Here is a 21,304-nt window from a genome sequence, read left to right as displayed (position 1 = left end):
GATTACAAAAATTGTTCGAGGACTTTTCGCTGCCTCGAGGTATTAAACACGTTTAATGTTGCTGCAGCTACCTGCTCCTCTCTCTGCTGCATGCTGAGTCTGACACACAGACACTTCTGCGCTAACGCATACACATACACGCACACACACGAGCGCGGCGCGCCCCTTTCAACTTTTAGTACAGTTGATCTGTGATCTTTACGACTGAGTTGGGAACATGTGATCTGGTCAAACGGTCGGCTTTTCTCCGTTCACTCTCACCATGTCTGCAGCTAACATAGCGATAGCCATAGATATACTGTATATAGAACACTAGATGACTCACTCACGCTGTTTGTTGAAGGGGTAGGCGACGTAGCAATGTGGCGGCCATCTTGGGTCAGGCAGCAGGCCCCGCTCAGCACATTGATGTCAATGGTACATGTACTATTTAAATAACTCTAATTCGTTCAATTTTCAACCGATTTTTAAGTGGATTGATTTGTTATAAATGTCAGACACATAGCTGTTAAATATCCCGTTTTGGCCATGAAACACCCATTCCTTAATATCCACAACTTGACCGGTATGGTCAGAGATGTGTATTTCTGCATACTCAATGCATTATTTTAACCATGGTCTTTCATAAATATTAAACAGATAGCTAAAGCAATGGCTACACACGGCTACATCTCTGGCTGTGAAGAAGTTTTGTAAAAACTCCTTGTTGGGTTTGCAGCTTTGCTTCCAACGCAGTTTACCGTCACTCACGCTCACACTGCTTGCTTCTGTACGGAAGTAATTTGAACGTAGCGTCTTTCAAAATAAAAGCGTCAGAGTTGTATTGCATGCATGGCATAAATACAGTATATATTTTTGATTTATGATTGGTATCGCGCGGGCCGGACAGGGACGCACAACGGGCGGGGTGTGACCCGTGGGCCATAGTATGCCCAGGTCTGTTCTAAACCATCTTCATGCAATTATGAAGATCGAGACTGCCCTCTGCTGGGTGTGAGGTGAAATGGCATCCATGACAGACCAGCAAAGATAAAATACTTGTACTGATTTAAATTGTTTCAGAGATGTTATTTTAAAGAGGGTTTACAAATGAACAGAAACTTAAGAAACACATCCAATGGAAATAACGATAACCTATAAGGATAAGATGACACAAAGACAGCGGGAAATCTGCCCCATGATTTGATTGTTTAATTATCCAAAGTTGTCTGCTTATCTATTTAATATTAACTTTATTTTTTAAATTATGATCAGGGCCCTCTCACAACCATAGTTATGTAGTATAAAGCATTCACTAACGGATGGCTAATATTCATACAAATAAAATAACATAACATTCTAAGTCTAGACAAATGTTGTGTTGACTCAATATTATGAGTGTATGACACTTAAAATTAAAGTTTTCTAATTTTGAAAAGTCATTCATGTTCACTGAAAAATGTTGCAAAACTGTCTCTCCTCACTGGTTATTTTTTTTTGTATTGAATGGATGAAATATTGAATCCAGCCCTCATTTTGCCCTGAGACGAGAAAAATATATTTTTCTTTGCTTGAAAGTTTTCTTCATGTGATGCAAAAAACGTCATATTGCATCACATGAAGAAAACTTCCAGAGCTTTAAAACAACCTTGGTTGACCAAAGTGCTGTACAGGCAGAAGTCACACTATAAAAAAGACAATAAAAACTATTAAAATACAATAAATAGGAAAATGAAATAAAAAGATGTCAAAATGTCAAGTGTTAAAATCCAGAGCAAAGAGGTGGGTTTTAAGCAGTGATTTAAAGTTTTCAATGGTTGGAGCAGTTCTTATATTAACAGGTAGGGCGTTCGAAAGAGAGGGAGCAGCCACAACAAAGGCTCTGTCACCTCGGGTTTTCTGCCGGCACCTCGGAATAGATGATCGCATCACTCTGAAAGGAGCGTGGACAATCAATAGTTCAGACACATATTGAGATGCCAGCGCATTAAGAGATTTAAAAACAAGCAATAACTTAAACTGGATCCTAAAAAAAACTGGAAGCCAGTGAAGAGAGGCCAGGACAGGTGTGATGAGATCGTAACGTCTCTTTCCGTTACGTGCCGCCAGGCTTTATTTTGAAAGACGCTACGTTCAAATTACTTCCGTACAGAAGCAAGCAGTGTGAGCGTGAGTGACGGTAAACTGCGTTGGAAGCAAAGCTGCAAACCCAACAAGGAGTTTTTACAAAACTTCTTCACAGCCAGAGATGTAGCCGTGTGTAGCCATTGCTTTAGCTATCTGTTTAATATTTATGAAAGACCATGGTTAAAATAATGCATTGAGTATGCAGAAATACACATCTCTGACCATACCGGTCAAGTTGTGGATATTAAGGAATGGGTGTTTCCTGGCCACCTGCCGTTACGTGCCACCGCATTTTGAACAAGCTGCAGGCGGCGAAGCAAGCGCTGATCCACACCATAATACAAAGAATTACAATAGTCCAAGCGAAAGGTTATGAACATGTGGATCACTCTTTCAAATTCCTTTGGGGGGAGATAGGCTTTGACTTTTGCCAAGAGATGCAACTGGAAGAAACTTGTCTTCACAACAGAGCTGATCTGTTCATTAAATTTAAAACAGTTGTCGAAGGTGACTCCTAGATTTTTTACAGAGGGGCGGCTGTAGGATGCTAAGGGACCAAGGACACTTATCAACTCCATCAAGCAAGTCAGATTTCCCAAACACGATTATTTCTGTTTTATTTTTGTTTAGAGCCAGGAAGTTTAATTGCATCCAAGATTTGACATCATTCATGCAGTTCAGCAATTAAAGCTAAAGTGTTGCCACTTCAACTACGAACTAGCTTGAAAGAGTATTGCTATTGCTTCAAGAACCAGTGACAGTGTAAAACAAGCCAAGCTCCCAGCGACCGAGTTGTGGGCTCAAGTCTGCGGACAGTTCAGCCTAGTTTAGATAATGCAGCTGTAGTAAAGGTGTAATGGAGATGATGATTCCACTTGCCACCTCTTGGCTTATTTTACTATCAGTTGTGTAAATACCGTTATTATACACTATAAATGCCACTGGGACTTTCTGACTCAGCGGCGCCCTCTGCTGGGGCCCGTGCGGACTTGAGAAAGATCCAGGAGACTATCTTGCTCTTTTGAATTCAGAGCGGCGAGGACCTTGTCACTGTGGCTGGCGAATGGGTTTTCTATCCAGTTACATTGCACGTCTGGGATGGGGAAGTAGACGCGCAGCTGGGTCCCCAAACCTTGCAGGTGCTCTCTGACAGCGTTGCTCACGATGATGGGAAGCTGACTCTGTTCCTTTGTCAGAAAATCGGCCAGATTTTCAAACGAGTCATAGTTTGACTTGTCGACACGCTTAGCCCACAGCGCTAGTTTTTTTATGGTCGCTTCCACTTTAATCTGGACATTGAACGACTTTTTTCGTACCGTACATAGGCAAGCAGGTTTGAAAGACTTGCGATGTCGGTCGATTCATCCAGTTGGAGTGCATAGAAGCGGCTCTCTTTTATGCTTCGGATCAGCTGTTCCGACACGTTATCTGCCATGTCATCAATCCTTAATTTGACTGTATTATCCGACAATGAGACGAGGTTGATAGATTGCACTGCCTTCTCACCCAACATCACCTCAACGATCTGTTTTGCTGCGGGAAGAATTACATTTTCGCCAATGGAGTGTGGTTTTCCAACCTTGGCTATGAGTTGGGAAACCTGAAAGGACGCTTCCACAGCCTTTGTGTACTGGCTGCTCATACACTCGATAACGCTCTTTTTACTTTGATATTCCCTGAGCTTGTTCTCAAAAAAATCCAGTGGCTTGCTCACATACTGTCCATGTTTTGTCTCAAGATGACATGGCTTCAAGGCTTCATTTGACAACGTCTCCAAGCACACAATACACAGCGGTAACAGTTCAGCTTCTGTGCCCGTCCAAAAAAATCCCAGCGCTAAGTACTCGGCACTGTACTTTCTCCAACTGCTTCTCTTTTTTTTGACAGCAGGGAGATCAGCGGTTGATTCACCATCAGTTTCGTGTCTATTTTTCCTTTGAATTATTCCTGTTGCTAGCCAGCTATCCATTTTTTGTAAACTCCAGTTTCTGCTATCGTCGTCAAACGTAAGCAAGTCAAGTGCAATGCGGTCCCGCTGCAAAGTGGTCTGGCCGATAACAACAAAAGTTCCTATCTCTCATTTCCTTGTCACATGTATAATACTTGAAGGAAAAACAATATAATGAAAAGAATATTTGAAATTCTTTAACATCCTTTTAAACTTAACAAGTTTTAACATTTAAAACATTATTTTTGATTTTGCGGCCCACTTGCAATACCTTCGCGGCCACCAGGGGGCCGCGGCCCACAGGTTGGGAATCACTGGCGTAGGCTATATGTACTTCATACTGTGTTGGTTAACACTATCAAAAAACAGCCCCGTACCTGTTGTTCTCCGTGATGGTAGATTGTACTCCGGCTCGTCAAACACCTTGAGCTCTCTGAAGCACCTGCTATAAAACTTAATGGAAGTATATCTCCAGTTACTGTTTTGGTTATTAGCAGGCTAACGACGTGTGCTAACAGCACTAGCTAATGACGAGACACGAGACTGCCTGTTTCGATCTCCGCTGTTTTCCAATTGTGTTTTAAGCATCAAACTAATATTTCTTTGGTATGCAATTTTAATGCCACAAATCTTGCTCTGAACATTAATTTCATCGTTTTATCATCACTTTTCTTGACTGATGTCGCAAGTGTAGCAGACAGTTCTATATTTGTTGTGCTTTCTGTCTAATTCGTCCCTTGAGAGTTGCCGTAGCTGCCTATCGTTTTTGTTGACGTCTGGCTTGTGAGTAGTGAAGCTGAAGCCGTTTGTATCCCGTTCATTATTTTCTTTGCAAGTATATTCAGTGAGGCGAAAATAAAAAGCTGGGTTACAAGAATAACGTTGTATGAGCTAAAAGCAGCACTCGCACAGGTGCGCGAGTAATGACTTGGAACTCGAATAATCGAGTCAGTGGCGAGTACTCGAGTGCTCTTGCCCATCCCTAGTATATATCACACAACGCAAGAGAGTACACAACCGCTACAAAGGCTTCTGTGATAAAGCGAGAATAGGTTTTTGAATGACAGCTGGCGCTATGCCTGTCTATTATATAGGAGGAGGGTCCCCTTCCTTACCCAGGAGAAACCAAAATAAATGGTTGAAAACACGAATAATGCTCAAGGGGATTTCCCAAACCTGTGTTGAGAGCTACATGAAACCCCCGATCAGAGAGATTCCTCTCACCAACCGTGTCTAAGCTGGCCGACAGAGATTTAATGTCGAATCCGCTGAAGAAAGGCAGACGGGGGCCAACAGATAGTGACGGAGCTGGACACACCACAAGAACTAGGGATCTTCTAGATGGCCCCTTTTTTTTTTTTTAAACTCTTTATCAGTATCCTTACAAATATCTGATTATTTATGATCAATTTGAGAAAATGATGATACAGAACCAGGTTGTTTCTAAACGTCCTCTCTGAGCTCAGTCGGCTCCTCCTCTCTTCCCCCCTTCATATGATGCATTAAACACTGATCTATGTCAGTGTTTTTCAACTAGTGTGCCGTGAGATATTGTCAGGTGTGCCGTGGGAAATTATCAAATTTCACCTAATTGGTCTAAAAAACAAGTCGAGTGTCTGTGCTGTCAAGTGCCTGGCAGAGTTATCATGTAATACTCTTCCATATCAGTAGGTAGCAGCAGGTAGCTAATTGCATTGTACTCTGAGACAAGAGAATTAGTGATGCATTGATGCGACAGGTGGCGGTGACAGTGACATTATGGCTAGCGAGAATATACGGTAACAGTGATGGAGAAGTTTTTGAAAAGGAAAAATGCTCACTCCGAACTGGACCCTGGACAAAATTCGGACCCAGATGAAGGCCCTAGTATAAGTGGAGGTCAAAAGAAAGCAAAGACTGTGAGCTCGAGCAAAGTTTCGAGGCAATACAGCGAAAGCTATCTTTCATTTGGATTTACTTACACCGGGGAGGCAACAGCACAAACTCTGCTGTGCTTGGTGTGTGGTGAAAAGCTATCCAACAGTGCTATGGTCCCAAGTAAGCTTAAACGCCATCTCCAAACGAAACACCCTTCGCTTCAAAACAAGAATGTGGACTATTTTGTTCCCCTGCGTGAACACACAGAGAAACAGGCAACTTTCATGGGAAACACCACAAAGGTAAATGAGAGAGCCCTTAAAGCTAGCCACCACATTGCAGAACTTGTAGCTAAATCAAAAAGTTCCACACTGTGACCGAGACATTAATACTTCCCGCCTACAAAGCCATTGTAAATGAGATGCTCGGAGCTGAAAAGAAATAGCCAAAGTTCCTCTCTCAGATAACACAATATCCAGACGTATTGATGACATGTCTGCAGACATCGAAAGTGTGGTTTTGGAAAAAATCCGTATCAGTAAGAAATTTGCGTTGCAACTTGATGAGTCTACTGATATTAGTGGACATGCTCAACTCTTGGCCAATGTGCGTTTTGTGGATGGAGAGAAACAATCAGAGAAAACTTCTTATTTTGCAAGGCATTGCCAGAAAGAACAACAGGAGAGGAACATTTTCGGGTCACATCAGAATATCTTGAAAAAGGAGGACTTAAGTGGGAAAACTGCACGCGTGTCTGCACTGATGGAGTGGCAGCCATGGTTGGGCGCACCAAAGGCTTCGTCAGCAGAGTGAAGGAAAGAAACCCAGATGTGATTGTTACGCACTGTTTTTTACACCGGGAGGCCCTCGTAGCCAAGACTTTACCAGCAGACCTAGTTCCTGTGTTGGAAGATGTTGTGCTCATGGTAAACTTTGTAAAGTTATGACCTGTGAAAAGTCGCATATTTGCATCTTTGTGTGAGGAAATGGGAGCGGAGCACAAGGTCTTGCTGTTTCATACGGAGGTCCGATGGTTGTCGCGCGGCAAGATGCCGGTCCGTGTGTATGAGCTGCGGGAGGAACTTAAAGAGCATATTGCAGGTTAAAAAAAAGTTTAAATTAACACTTCATGTTGTCTAATAAGGGCTGTAGAATAAGTACATCAATTTTCTGTATGTTCTTCAAAACATAAGTGCTCTAATTTAGAGGAGAAAGTGGCTGTTTTTAGCGTCGCTGTTTAGAACTCGCTTTTTTCCAACAACGCGTCATATGACGTAACATAAGGGAGTCGCGTTCTGTTACTCTGCTTTGATCGGCTTTATGCGTACATGTATGAATGAATGAATGAAGCCATTATTGCCCCTGGGGGAACTTGTCTTGCACCGAGAGCATGAAACACTTTACAAACAAACATTTAGAAGGCAGCACAAAAGAATTAAAGCACAAAAAACAGGCTAAAACATGATTAAAGAGGTGTAATGATACGTGGTAGTGAGTGAGAACAGACAGGATGCCTCCCTGCAGCACAGACTCTTCACTGCAATAGTTTGTAACTTGCGCGGCGCACATTCGGGTGCATAGTGTAAGTGGCTTGATTATTCATAGTGTGTTTTGGTGAATTATTCCCACAACCTCAGAAACCATCGAACAGACACGTAGAATATTTCGGCATCAGGCGCAAAAGCGTTTCCTTATTAATGATTTAAATCTCTGGGTGTTTAACATAAAATATTATATACGCAGACAAGCGTTTAATGATTTGATCTGCTGGAATCCTCTGTTATATTCTCTAGTTTGCGCGTAATAAGACACCGGACAGTCTGTATTAATATATGTAGTCATACGATTTATTATAAATCCAACTCTGTTACAAGAGTGTGTGTGTGCGCAGTGGGGAAAGACAGAATGCGCGGTTTGGAAATAAACAGAAACACAAGCTTTACGTCTGTCGGTCTTCTATCCCATTAAAATGTTAAACTTTTTGTAGTAGCCTAATATATGTGCACGCATTAAACTGTGGAGTGTGTGCGCTGTTGTGCATGTTTGTGTGGATTACGTGCGCTGTGAACTCACATCAGGAGCATCCTGCACCGTACACTGTATTTTCTATAACAACGTGAGCACTGGGCTGCATCAGGAATAAACAAAGATATAGTGCTGCATTTGCACAGGCCGTGTAATCGGGTTCTCTCTCTCTCTCTCGCGCGCGCACAGCGCGGCACCGTAATACGTTGTACAGATTTGCCGTTTTAGAGCAACTCCCATACAATGTAAAGGTGAATGATCGTCACTTGCACCTTCTACAAATTGTTTTTTAATTGATTGAATGTGATTATAAACTTTATATATGCTGATGTGAACACAGCACTAGCCCATATATCACGAGCTGACACCTGTCACTCAGCAGGACGCCTGCTCCGGATCTCTCCTCACACCACAACTTCTCTTCTCTCCTGAGGCCGTTATTCCTCTAATCCTGCCTGTTTCTGCTCTCTATCACATCTAACAGGTTCAGAATAATAAGCCAGTGGACCATTATATGTAAAGGAATACATATTTTCATCCTCTTTATTGACGGGAGTGACACTCGGATCCATGATTTTCAATGTTAAACAGACGGGGATTCAGCGGGACTCCCTTATGTTACGTCACAGCCGAATGCGGAAGTAAAGAGCAAAGACGTGCGAAAACGTACTAAAACGTCTCCAGGAGACCCTGTGGGTTATTAATTTCAGAATTTCTTTAAAAACAGTATGGTTAACGTATTTTCCTATGATTAGTTAAGTTTTGTCTTTAACCTGCAATATGCTCTTTAAAGTTTTTCTGACAAATGAGAGGTCCGATGACGCAAAGCTGCTTGCAAGTGATGAGTGGTGTGCAGGGCTGGCATACCTGGCAGATATTTTTCAACACCTGAATGAACTGAACACACGAATGCAAGGCCGAAATGAAATCTGCTTACAAGTACAGATAAATTAAATGGATTCCGTTCAAAGGTGCACCTCTGGCAACAACATGTGGAAACTGGCAACCTTGAAATGTTTCCACTCACCAAGAAATGGCAAGATGTTAACACTGCTGCATTGTGTGAGATAATAGTTAAACATTTGAAAACTTTTGAGGAGAAGATGTCATTTTATTTCTCTTCAGCCTTCACTGAATGCCTTGACTGGGTTAGGGACCCTTATAGCTCAGCATCAGTTGTTGGAAAGGACATGACTTTACAGGAGCAGGAGGACCTAACTGAACTGAGACAAAATCGTGGTTTAAAGCTCAGCTTTGCAGATCTACCTTTGGACAGTTTTTGGTTGGCTACTGCCAAGGAGTTCCCTATTCTGGCAAACAAAGTTATTTATTGCTCCCATTTTCCACGACATATCTGTGTGAGGTGAGCTTTTCAAGCCTGACTGCTATAAAAACTAAAAACAGAGAGAGACTGAGAGCTGTTGAGGAAGAGCTTCGTCTGTGTCTTTCTTCAATTCCTGCCAGGATATCAACTTTGTGTTCATCCAAACAAGCCCAGGTTTCACACTGAGTGAGTAGAAATATTTTTATTTGTGTTTATTTGATACCAATTCAAGACACTTTGACGAGAATGACTTTATATTGTTAATATGGGCTACACAGTTTCATTTTTTTTAACATTATCGGCTGGTGGTGTGCCTTGAGATTTTTTCAATGAAAAAAGTGTGCCTATTTTAGCATTGTTTTTTTCCATTCGCACCAATACACCAAGACAAATTCCTTGTATATGTAAAGGTTTTTGTCAATAACACCGATTTGAGTTACCCTAACAATACACCAATTGACTAATCATGCTTATAAACATTGTCCTGTGACAGGTTAGCACATTGTCTCGTGTTTTGCAATGAAAAGATATCCTTGGTATGTTGTACTTGCTTTGTAGTACTGGTCACAGTTCTAGTCTCAGTTTAGTTAATGACAACCTCGCAAGGATTGCAATAAGAAGAAGAATATTGGCAAAAGTAAGAGGACCAGCAGCTGAGCTCTTGAAAAAGAAGCGTATCAAGTGCATATTGCATAGTGCAAAGATAGAACAGTGACATATTAATGGAGTTCAGGCTGTAAGATGGTATAAATCTGTATGTGTATCAGAAAGCCTCAGAGCCCCAGAGCTTCTTTCTGCACTTTACAACCCAACAGTGCATTTCCAGCATCCATGCACTCTTCCACAGCTGATGCTGAAAGAAAAAACAAACAAACACTTCAATTTAGATAACTTAATGTGGTCCAGCAGCAATGTTTAACGAGCAGCCAGTTACACTAAACTCTTTATTTCACTTATTACCGTTCTGTGCACGGAGCCATGACACAGCCTTAATAGCCAGAAGCTCCCACTCTTCCTGAACTTTAATCTTGAAACCATGAAGCCAGATCAAAGAGAGAATGGTGGCCCATACTTCCTGGTTCACCTGATTCAATACACGGGGACAAAGAAGACGGAACAGCCATTAGAGGAGAAAAAAAGTGTACGTTGATGATAGCATACTGCTAGATGGTTTTGAACAAAATAAAATTAATACTTCCAAACTAATTTTTGAATTTGTAATGCAAATTGTGCAGCCAGCTGGTTTCTGTGTATGTGGCATCAAAGTGGGTGCTGAAGGACCTGAAAACCTCTCGTATTTTGGTTCCTAATTCCTTATCAGTTTTCTTGTACAGGTGTGTAGCTGATTTGCCAATGTTATTTTATTTGTTGTTTTATATTTGATCACCTCTGCTTGCTTCATACGTATGTCAGAAAATGTGCTTTCAGCTCAATCCCTTCATTAATATAAACATTTCTTTATGACAGTTACACACCGATGCAGGCTTTAGCTCTTCCACCTCTTTACTGGTCTTGCCCAGTGCTGCAGCCAGAGCTGGTCCTAGGTCCCAGCAGCCAGACGCCTTCTGGAGGGAGACCAACTGAAGCAAAGGGTCCATGGGGGGCTGACTGGGCACGCATTGTTCTGATAAGAAAATCAACATGCAAAGAAGCAACACTCAATAACAAAGTTAATCAGACTAACATAAAATCCCCGTTTTCTATAGCTATGGAGAGTGAACAGAGCTGCAGACGTCTTTTACCTTTTTGAGGTGTGCTAAGCGTGCGGAACAGCCCTCGCCTCTTCTTGCATTCTGTTGAGAGAGTTGAATAATCTCACAAATCCCTAACATTCATCATTTTGTTGTCATATTCCTTCATTTTAATAAACAGTCCTCAAGCATCACTCTGCCCCAAACAGAGCAACTCTCCAGAATCTGAAAATGCAGGTTCAGAGTTGTAACAGAGTAGATGGTGGTCAAATCACTGTAGTTTTCCATATCAGGAAAGAGGATACATTTATTTGGGTCGAAAAAAGCCTGAAACCTGTTTCACTGACAGTCAGACCCATCAAGTAACAGTTGAGATTTGGAGAGAGTCTGTGCTGTTTAAGGGAACAAAACTGATTTTGCTGTGAGACCATACCTTAGTTTCATCCATTGAGTGAGGGAACAGACTGTATAATGAAAATGTGGCTTTTTGATTTTATGAATAAACACAAAATGACTTTAAAACTTTATTTTATGGCAACTTTAAAAATAGTAAGAGCAGTACGTCACCCCCTATGTCAGGCTATTATACGTGTAGCCCATTCTGAAGATTAACAAAGCAAACAAAAGGGAAAACAACTACTACACCTTGTGGTTTTTCACATTAAAGCTGCAATAATTGATAAGGGGATTCCCCAGTAATTGTTGATATTTTGTTTAGATATATTTAAACTTATGAAATCCCTTTTTGTTTTTAACTGCATTCAGCTTTTGACTCACCGTCATTGTTTAAAGAAAGATCACATGACATTTGAATTGGTGGAGACATTGCACAGGCCATCATTCCTTTGAGATAAAATAACAACTTGAGGTCAGGAAATAATAATAAAGTCGAATTATCAAAGAAGAAATGTGACATTTGACTTTAGAAGACATATATCTTTTGAGGTTTTTACTTACGAGGAGCACCACGAGATTTTGACCTTTTAATGCACCCGAACACTAAGAAAAAATGAGAGATCATTGGGATTTGTCATGAAATCATAAAATGCTTGTACTAGTGCTGGTTCTTATTTTCAGATGCTATTAAAACACTGATTTGCAGAGTTGTATACACATAATGGATTACTGTTAGGTCTTTGTAGATAATATAACAAAGAGTCAGGTCATTTACCTGTTCTTTTTTTTAAACACAATATAACAAAGAGCTCTTTGGTAAATTGTCTCAAATTAATATTTGTTATGAAACGCTTGGGTAAAGTCTTGAATTGACTCTCCTTCATGATAGCTTATAAAATATAGAATATTTGAAAGACTCACTGGGTGTTGGAATATTTCTGCGCACCAGAGGTCCTTGTATCGCCTCGCCATCGCCTTTGTTGACAGCGATAAAGGCCGTGAAGGCACTGCTCACTCCAGATTGCACACTGAGCTCCACCACCTTCTTCTTCACACTTTCATCCTGCTTTTCTTTGGACTCTCTGTCTTCCATCTCCAGGGAGCGAATCAGAGTCTGAGCAGCCAACTTGTGGACTGTTAGTCTGAAGTCGAGAAAGAGAGGAAAAACATTTGTATGCAGACCTGAAATATTGCAATTAACCTTTGAATCCTGTGGAGCCCCAAAATCCCCAAAAGCAAAATAAAAAAAAACATACTGTACTGTATATATTGTGTGCACAAGTTAATATCAGCAAGTTACTTTAGCTTGAGTACAACGAACATAAGAACTTAATAATGCATGTTTTTGGGGGGACCTTTCAAGATGGTTTAATTGCACATATCGCATTGCATCTTGACACTTTATTCTTTTGTTGACACTGTATCTTTGGTTACATTTTTTGTATAGTCGTTCATTTAATGCTATGTGTGCCTTTGAATTCCCCCCCTGGGGACAAATGAAGCATAGCGAAAGTTCAGTAAGGAAGACTTTAAGTGATCCACAATCAGGTTTCTCAGTCACCCTTTTCACGCTATCTCATTTCCGCTGTCATTCTCGAGCTGTCAGTTTGGGCTGTCCGCAGGTTAATCAGCTGTTCTGTCACCGGACCTCATCTAACCAATGGCGCAGCGTTCCTCCTTCGTTTTCGGCCTATCATCGTTCAGCTCTCCTTTTAAATATGATCCTTTTTCTTCCCTAGTTCTTTCAAGCTGGCTTCGTGCGCACCTCCACCTCCCCATCACCGCCATCTTCAGAAGCAGAGTCAACTCCCATCAATTCTTCTCCAACTCGGTCTCATCAAATCATCAGTCCTCCACCACCAGGGTCTGGACTCCATGGGGGGATCTATCCTAATGACGAGTAGGACTTCATCACTAAATCGCATCTTCCACCCCATAGAGTCCAAGCGCCAAAACATTCTGTCAAATCTCATTCTGTCAATCACTTTTTCACTGTAATAAATTCATTCTTAATATCACTTGTCTCTCCTGATTGAAATATAGTTTTTAAATTGAATTGAATGTATCATTTTAAAACTTAATTCCACTTTCAAAAGGCCCACTCTTATTGTATACAGTTTGGTAGGGCATACACAGAATGCACTTTCTTAGGGGGAAAAGAGTCAGTGAAACATAAACAGCGCAAAACTGTTTGTCATCTCACCTGTCCACCGACGCGAGTGGCCGCACATTCATTAGCTCTGTCCCGGTCATACTCGTCTTGACAAACATGAGTCTAATGTTAATTGCACAGGTTTCATCTGTAATTATGTTTACTCTTCGTCACATAGGGGGATTATTGTATAGAGAAGGGAGGGGGACAGCGGTTGTATATTGTAACTAATGTCTTGTGTCCTACATGTCTTGTATACTGCTACTGAATGCATCAATAAAGTATCTATCTATCTATCTATCTATCTATCTATCTATCTATCTATCTATCTATCTATCTATAGGAACTGTGACAGGTCGATTTGTAGCAATATGATGACATTTTATTCACTGAAAGTAAAGTCATGTGCAGTGTTCTAACATCAGAGGTTGCAAATGGCTGCGTGTGCTGCAGCCTTCAGGGGGCAGCAGAGAGTTAAAAAAAACCCTACCAGAAAAGCTTTATGTACGCAGTGCACATCAACTGTGGAAAACAGGTACTGTTAAATTGGACAAAAATAAATGTGGGCAGCTTTGCACTATTTCTTGCTTGGGTTTGTGTATGTGTGTGAATGTATTTATTTATTTATACTTCAAAATACCTCTCCATTTCATTAGAACATAATTGGGAATAAAAACACACTGTTTTTGTAGTGTTTGAACAGATAAAGTTTTACGTTACTTAACCACAATTGAGGTTGAGTTTTTGGAAATCTTTTGTCAGTATGACCAACCTATGTTCTACTTTTATTGTGAGTCACTGTAGTTCTCCTTTTGCTGCTGATTTCCTTTTACCCAGACATGTGATGTTTGTTCATCACCTGAATAATCACATCAACATTTTGAGTGTAAGGACACATTTATGTACGTTATGAAAATGATCTCTTTTTACCCAGTGTCTTCTGCTGGTTTCAGACTGAATTGAAACTGGTTCTGAGAGGGATGACCTGCCAGGCTGTACTTCACTGTCACACAGCCCTCTGCTTCTTCTGAAATCTGAGAAGTATTACAGTTTTACAAACCTTATTGGAAAAAAGAACAGTTATTTTTAAAATGAAATGGTGGGCTCCTACCTGTCCAGTGAGTTGGGCATAAAGCAGTGACCTTTGACCCTGGAAAACAGCTGTGATTGGTGGGGAGAGGACAGTGACAGACAAATCCTTTGGCAAATCCCAGGTGACTGAGATGTCTATCACAGCCGGTTGGAGAGCATATCGCAGTGACTGCATCACCTTGTCAGGAAAAATCCATTAAAACAATCCATTAACTCATTCACTTGAAACCACACTTTCTATCTAAATATACTGTATCTTTTATTCCATGCTTAACTTGACAGCTTTTTGTGTCTAATGTTTATCTTACTTTGGGTTGCAACCTGTCAGTCCCTGCGATGAACTGGGCATGACCTCCTCCTTCCTTGGCCAACCCATTGATAAGAGCAGAGCTTGCCCCTTCTCCAATACCAAAAGAGAAACATCTACAATCCAGACGTTTTGTTATTAGCACATAGCAGGAGAGCATGGGATGTATTCTGTTGACTGTGTGAGTGTTGATAATGTTGCTGTGGCTTCACCTGTGTGAATGTGAATTCTTCTTCACCAGATCTATGACTTGTTTGGTGTTCCCCACTTCTCCGTCAGTAAAGACAAACAGCTAGTCAAGAGAGTTTACATGTCACTTAAAGTTACATTTCATTATAGCAAGAAACATGCAGCTATTGTCCAAGTCATTAAAAACATTCTCTGAGAGCTGCCTAAAAGCCTAGTTTATGCTTCTGCGTTGCGTCGCAGACCCGACGCCGTCGTTGAGCATTCATAGTTCTGCGTCGAGGGAACACGTTGCTCCGCAATTCACCGCCAAGCCGCTGGGGGGCAGTGATGATGAAGGAGACCATTGTGGAGGTGGTCTGTCCGACAACTAAACCAATCGAGGCTGAAAGCGGGTAAATTTAACACACTTGTTAGCTCACTGAGGAAACTGGATGAAAAAATGCACTTTTGCTACTTTCGATTTTCTTTACCGTACACAGACTTTTAATATTGCCGTTGTGACCGGAAAAGAAACTGCCAGAAATGACGTTCAGAGTGGACCAATCAAAGACCTTGCAGTTCACATCAATGCGACGCATAGTCAGGATTTTTTGGAGGTGCACGTAGTGCCACTGCGTAGGATCTGCATAGGGGTCCACGTTGACCGTGTAGCGACGGCGTTGACGCAGAAGTATAAATTAGGCTTTAGATGCTGTAACTAGGGCTGTGTCCAGACTTTTGGACTGGGCTGGCCCAACTGGGAAACAAGCCCCACCTCTGGAAAGGGAAATAACCAATCAGAGTTAAGGATTTTGGGGCAGCACCTATTGTGGCCAATAAGATTTCAAGTGGGGCCCATGTCACCCCTGGCTGTAAGAAAAGTGGGTTTTTTGTGTGTTTTATTCAGTGCAAAGAAACAAGGCATGGAAAGAGCTAACTTTAAACAAACCAGTTAGTTCAAAGTTACGACTAAATGGTATGTTACTGTTACTGGCAAGTGATGTTAGACTTGTTTAATATGTGTGTGTGGATGTGAATCTGTGTGTGTCTGTGTCTGTGTGTGTCTGTGTGTGTGTGTGTCTGTGTGTGTGTGTGTGTGTCTGTGTGTGTGTGTGTGTCTGTGTGTGTGTAAATGAGTATATTACTTGTCTTGGTTGATTTTGGATGCACGGCTGGTTGTAAATATGTTTCAGGGGCTCAAGGATCTCTGTTCCTCCCAGATTAGCCCCCATCTCCCCAACTTTCTTTAAGGCAGTTTCCATGGTCGTTTGGCTGTACTCCACACTCTTGCTGTCATCACATCAATACAAAAATACATTGCCAGAGCACACACAACATGTGAACACATTACCATCAAAGACAGAAAAAAAAACGTTGACTGACTTTGAGGGAGGGACTTACGGGAAGATGTGTTCAAAACGGGACCCAAAACTGTAAATGTTGAAGTAGCAGCCCAATGGTAAACTCTTTAAGAGGAGGAGAAGAGTATCCTAAGGGGAAAGAACAATGACAATAATGGCCATTGTGTGAGCAAACGACCTGATAATATTTTCTGACCAAATATACATCAATACCCTTGCGCTGCCAATGCGCGTCTGAGGATTCTCTCTGTTGTTTGAACGTGCATCCATGCTGCCAGATCGATCCAATAAGAACACAAACTCTCCACATGAAGCAACTGAAGACATCACAGCCTGGGGGAACTCAGGGTACAGACTCAGCATCACTACTGGATCACCCATCAGAGTGCCTGAGATACAACAAATGACATAACTCTGACTATTTCACTATTTATTCCAGCATTTGTAACGTATCTGATTGAGGGTTATGATAGCAATCTTTGTACTTTATTTTAAATTAACAATCTGCACTGACCAGGTTTGGCAGAGGCCTGTCCTGTCTCCACCACAGCAGTAGGTTTGTGGGCATCTTTGTAATAGATCAGCAGTTCAACATCCCTGTCAAACTTGTGCCCGGCAGCCAACTTAACCTGTACACCACAATACACATTTATAAACATAAAAAATATATAATAACTTCTTTTCTATCCTTAGGCTAAAGTAAGAATCACAACACATTAATGCTCTACCTACCGTGGCTTGGGTTTGTTCTGCGTTGAGATACTGAGGTGGATCAAGGGAACAGTTTGACTCTATTTTAGATACTGGACGGGGAGATGACACTCGGGCACAGAAAGCCAGGCTGTAGGGCACCAAAGAGGATGGAAGAGATGTCACTTGGACGTTGCCACCTCCACTTCCTTTGGACAGTTTAGAAATGATTAAGTTACTATATTAACAGCTAAAAAAAGTAAAACAGACTTATAGTCCACAGTCAGGCCTGCTGCTTTATTGCTTTGGCATAGATGCCTACGCACCCTAAAAAACTCTGCACAACCGTTTACTGTTTATGCTATTTGCACTATTTGCTACCTTTCAACGCACTACCTCACTTTTTTAGCTAATCTGCACTCTGTTTATATTGTTAATACTTTAATTTATTTCCACATACTACCTCATGGTGAAATTCTCACAAGTGCCCTTGTCTGTCGATTGTCTGTCGTTCGTTATTTGTTGTCCAAAATGTCTTTAGTTAAGCTATTTGTTTTATAGTATTGTTTTTTATTGCTAGTTTTTTAGTGCTCTTTTTTTGCACTGCAGGTTTGCACTGGGGTTGGGGGGGATTGCAATTTCATCTGTGCTGTATGTTTAACATGGAGCATATTTGACAATAAACAACCTTGAACCTTGAGATGTGCTTTAGACTTAATGTATTATTGCATTTTCATAGTGGCACAGCTGACAAGTAAAAATGACTTTACATTATTTTTACAATAATGTGTTAACATAATAAAATATGTTAAATAGCAAATAAGGAGGATAGAAATGTCAAAAAAGAAAGGACCAACCACTGGCCGAGGAAGACGTTGAGTTTAAATAATATCCTGATGAAGTCCACACTTATTGGTTATCTGATTAACTTAGCTTATTTCAGACAGTAGGAGATTCTTTATGCAGCATTGGTTGACTGTAATAAATTATGTATCAACTACAAAAGCTGAAAGAGCTGACGCAATGACCTTACTCGCTGCTTTCAAAATAACTGGACGCCTTTACTTACACACCTACTGTACTTCATGCTAAAAATCAATTAAACAATGAAATAAATGTAAACCTAGAATTAAAGTTTCTGACAAATGTTTGCTGACTTTCTTACCCTGAGGTTGGTAGCGAGGGTTAAGCACAGCTGGAAGACAGAACCTGAGCCCATCATCAGCCTGCACAGTTAGCTCAGTGACATACTCCAGTCTGATTGAGGCACTCTCTCCTGGTGGGAGACTGCCTACACTCAGAGAGAATATGTCCGGACTTTGTTCACTCTCCTCCAATAGAAAGGCTTGCTGACCGGAGCTCAAAGCATCATCATACTCCTCACGAGCCTAGAGAACAGATTAAACATGCAAGTTAAATTGTGTTAACTGTAAATCATGTCGCAATTGGCTAACCCTTCCTGTGTAACTTACCTTCTGTTTCTCCTTCACTTCAGCTACTATCTCTGTCTGTCCAATCTTAGCACTGAAATGACAGACAGCAGCATCTCCAGGCAGAGGGAAAACAAAAACAGCCTCTATCGGTTTGTCTTCTTTGTTCTCATAGCTTAGAGTGGAGACCACTGTAGCCACATGGTCCCTCACCTCCAGCTCCACCTCCACACTCTTCAGAGGAACTGGCCAAGAAACAGAAGGAAACACAATGAACACACACTAAGACAAATGCAGCTTTGTTCGTGAGGATATTGACCAGTTGTTGATAATGCTAAATGTTATTCCTTCATAGCTCGTTGTTATCCCTAAAAATGTTTAATTCAAAGTCTCTTCTTGACACAGAATACACAGTATATATCTCTATAACCACAACAAAGATCTCTATAACCACAATCTTTCTTGCACATCAAGATGTGCAGATGACTGTTTGGTCATGAACCTGGATTTGGTCAACATTTATGACTGTTAAAAGGATTTTTTTTTTCTTGCCACTTTAACTTTTGCTAAATTGTTGCTAAAGTGCTCATGATGGATTAAGCTGTTTGTTGTTATATAGCAATAAGGTCCTTTACCTAATTTTAGTTCAGTGTCTCGCATAACACTTGTTATGAATTGGCACTATACAAATAAAGACTGATTGATAAACAGGAAGAACAGGCAAGCACTTATTATTCATCTACAGAAGGAAACAAAACATACAACTGATGAAAACAGAATTAACAGCAAAGAGATGTATTAGATACTAATTCTTTAGTGTAGTAATCAGTCTAAGGTTATTACATACTCATTTCTTTAAACAATCAGACTAAGGACAGGTGTACAGGTCATTCTTCAGGTTTGTATAGGTTCAACTCAAATTATATATGAAATGAATTCCAAGGTCTCTACCTGGTTCGTTTTTCACCGTAAGCAGACCACAACAGTTCACCATGATTCCTGTTATCAGGTTACTTGCTTACAGCAATTTATAGCTGTAAATAGAGGACACGAAAGATACATTGTATACTTTAGTATAATGACTAGTAAAAGCAAACAACTAATAAAACTGAACATTTTTCTAAAATAATGTAGTAAATACATTCAATAAAGATATCCTGTTCAGTCAATCACAATGTGGGATATGTGAGCTCATGGATTTTTTTTTACTTACAACAAATGTATGCTGGCAGCAGTCACAAACGTTATATTGTAAACTTATTTAAGTGATTGTTTTGTTTATATATACAAAACTATGTAATATCAATGAAGAGGCTGCAGAAAACGTTGATCTGTAGGGATGGAAGATAAACTCAGTGACACTGAACTAAAAGCAGAACAATATAAAGTCAATCAGGTTTGTCAGGTTATCAGGAAGTTCTTCCTTTATTTTTCGATGACGTGTTTAGTTCTCCACCGAGAGAAGCTTACCATAACTCTCGACTTATGACACATTATATGTGTTTTGATCATAATATATTCCTTTCTGGCCAATTTTTGCCGTCAACTTCATTACCCATCTGTCTGCCCTTGAAGAGACGTATTTTTAAATACTTTTTTAAAGTACCTTTTTTCCTGATTCAAATAGAGTCATTAGGCTGTAATTTATCGACTGTAATGCCATCCTCGTTATTCTTCAGAGCTGGGATTTTAGGCTATCTAAATAAAATTGTAGCCTGATATCCTGAATATTACACTTTGAGGTGTTATAGCCTACAACACAGTCATCTGATTATTCGACCTAAGATCTCAATCACGATAAATAATGCACCTACCTCTGTGAAGAGGAAGTAGCCTACCTGCACAGGAACGTCCCACAAAATGAATCATTTATTGAAGGCATCTGTCCAGATCAACTTCAATCTTAAACCACGCCTACACATGCTTGTCAGGTTTGTTTTTTTATTATCGTATTTACTCACTGAAATAAACTGAAAGTCGGTTTTCTCAACTCATAAAAATGTTGTTTTGCTCTCAGCTGTTGGGGCGGACCTGTAGCCGAAAGTGTTCGTGCTTCAACCCAGACACACGTACCTCTAGATCAGGGTTTCTTAACCATAGGGCCGCGGCCCTTCGAAGGGCCGTGAGCGCCACCTGCAGGGCCGCGAGGGGATAATATGTTTGCATCTGTGGGCCGTAAGGGCCGTGATCGTTGGCCTGCAATATACTCTCCGACCACCAGAGGCAGTATCATCAGTTAGAAGTAGTGGAACTTTACAACGCGACACGCGCGACACTCAGCAGTATAACCACTTCCTCCACAACATCCTCCTCAGTGGCTAGCTCTCCCAGGTCTTACCTAAACGCTGCGTATGGTCGCCCTGTGCTTGGGTAAAGGTTGAACTATTTGCCGCAAGTATTCGTTGCTCTTTCGGCGGCGACACACGATGTCCCATATCAAGGTTCTGTTTTAAAAGACGAAACAACGCCAATAGCTGCCGAAGCACATAGCCGCCGCCATTGTTGTTTGTTGTCGACTACTGCGCACGTCCAAATGTTTCGTCTTACTGTCACAGCGTCTCCGTGTAAACGGCGCCTGAATCTGAATGGAAACATAATGGAGAGGTTCTTAAAACGAAAAAATAATGACAGCAACGGGGGGGCAGCGCTACACAAAACAGAATGCTCTTTTTAATTTCACCAAATCTACCTAACTTCATTGAGCACCTAATTTTATTGCTTTTGTTGCTAAGTTTATATTGGGTTACTTGTTTGACA

The 21,304-nt window shown here is 40.9% G+C and overlaps 1 protein-coding gene across 2 annotated transcripts; it reads right to left on the bottom strand.

The window, feature by feature from the left end:
* Positions 1-9,447: 9,447 nt before the first annotated feature.
* Positions 9,448-20,583, bottom strand: LOC306820671 (von Willebrand factor A domain-containing protein 5A-like). Of its 2 annotated transcripts, none has more exons than XM_079338594.1 (20): positions 20,362-20,583; positions 19,499-19,581; positions 18,590-18,792; positions 18,283-18,505; positions 17,160-17,326; positions 16,942-17,056; positions 16,641-16,816; positions 16,468-16,556; positions 16,212-16,356; positions 15,111-15,190; positions 14,900-15,014; positions 14,611-14,769; positions 14,430-14,533; positions 12,269-12,489; positions 11,909-11,950; positions 11,729-11,794; positions 11,003-11,053; positions 10,736-10,884; positions 10,221-10,344; positions 9,448-10,113 (listed from the first exon to the last, which is right to left on the bottom strand). In XM_079338594.1, exons 2-20 carry the CDS (start codon positions 19,539-19,541, stop codon positions 10,034-10,036), a joined length of 2,352 nt encoding a protein of 783 aa, XP_079194720.1. In that variant the 5' UTR covers positions 19,542-19,581; positions 20,362-20,583; the 3' UTR covers positions 9,448-10,033. The 2 variants fall into 2 exon arrangements, with proteins under 2 accessions (XP_079194720.1, XP_079194721.1); XM_079338595.1 differs by having other exon boundaries at positions 20,386-20,583.
* Positions 20,584-21,304: the final 721 nt, after the last annotated feature.

The sequence above is a fragment of the Symphodus melops genome (genome assembly GCF_947650265.1).
Source record: "Symphodus melops genome assembly, chromosome: 1".
Classification (NCBI taxonomy): domain Eukaryota; kingdom Metazoa; phylum Chordata; class Actinopteri; order Labriformes; family Labridae; genus Symphodus; species Symphodus melops.
This window is presented reverse-complemented; position numbering and strand designations above follow the sequence as displayed.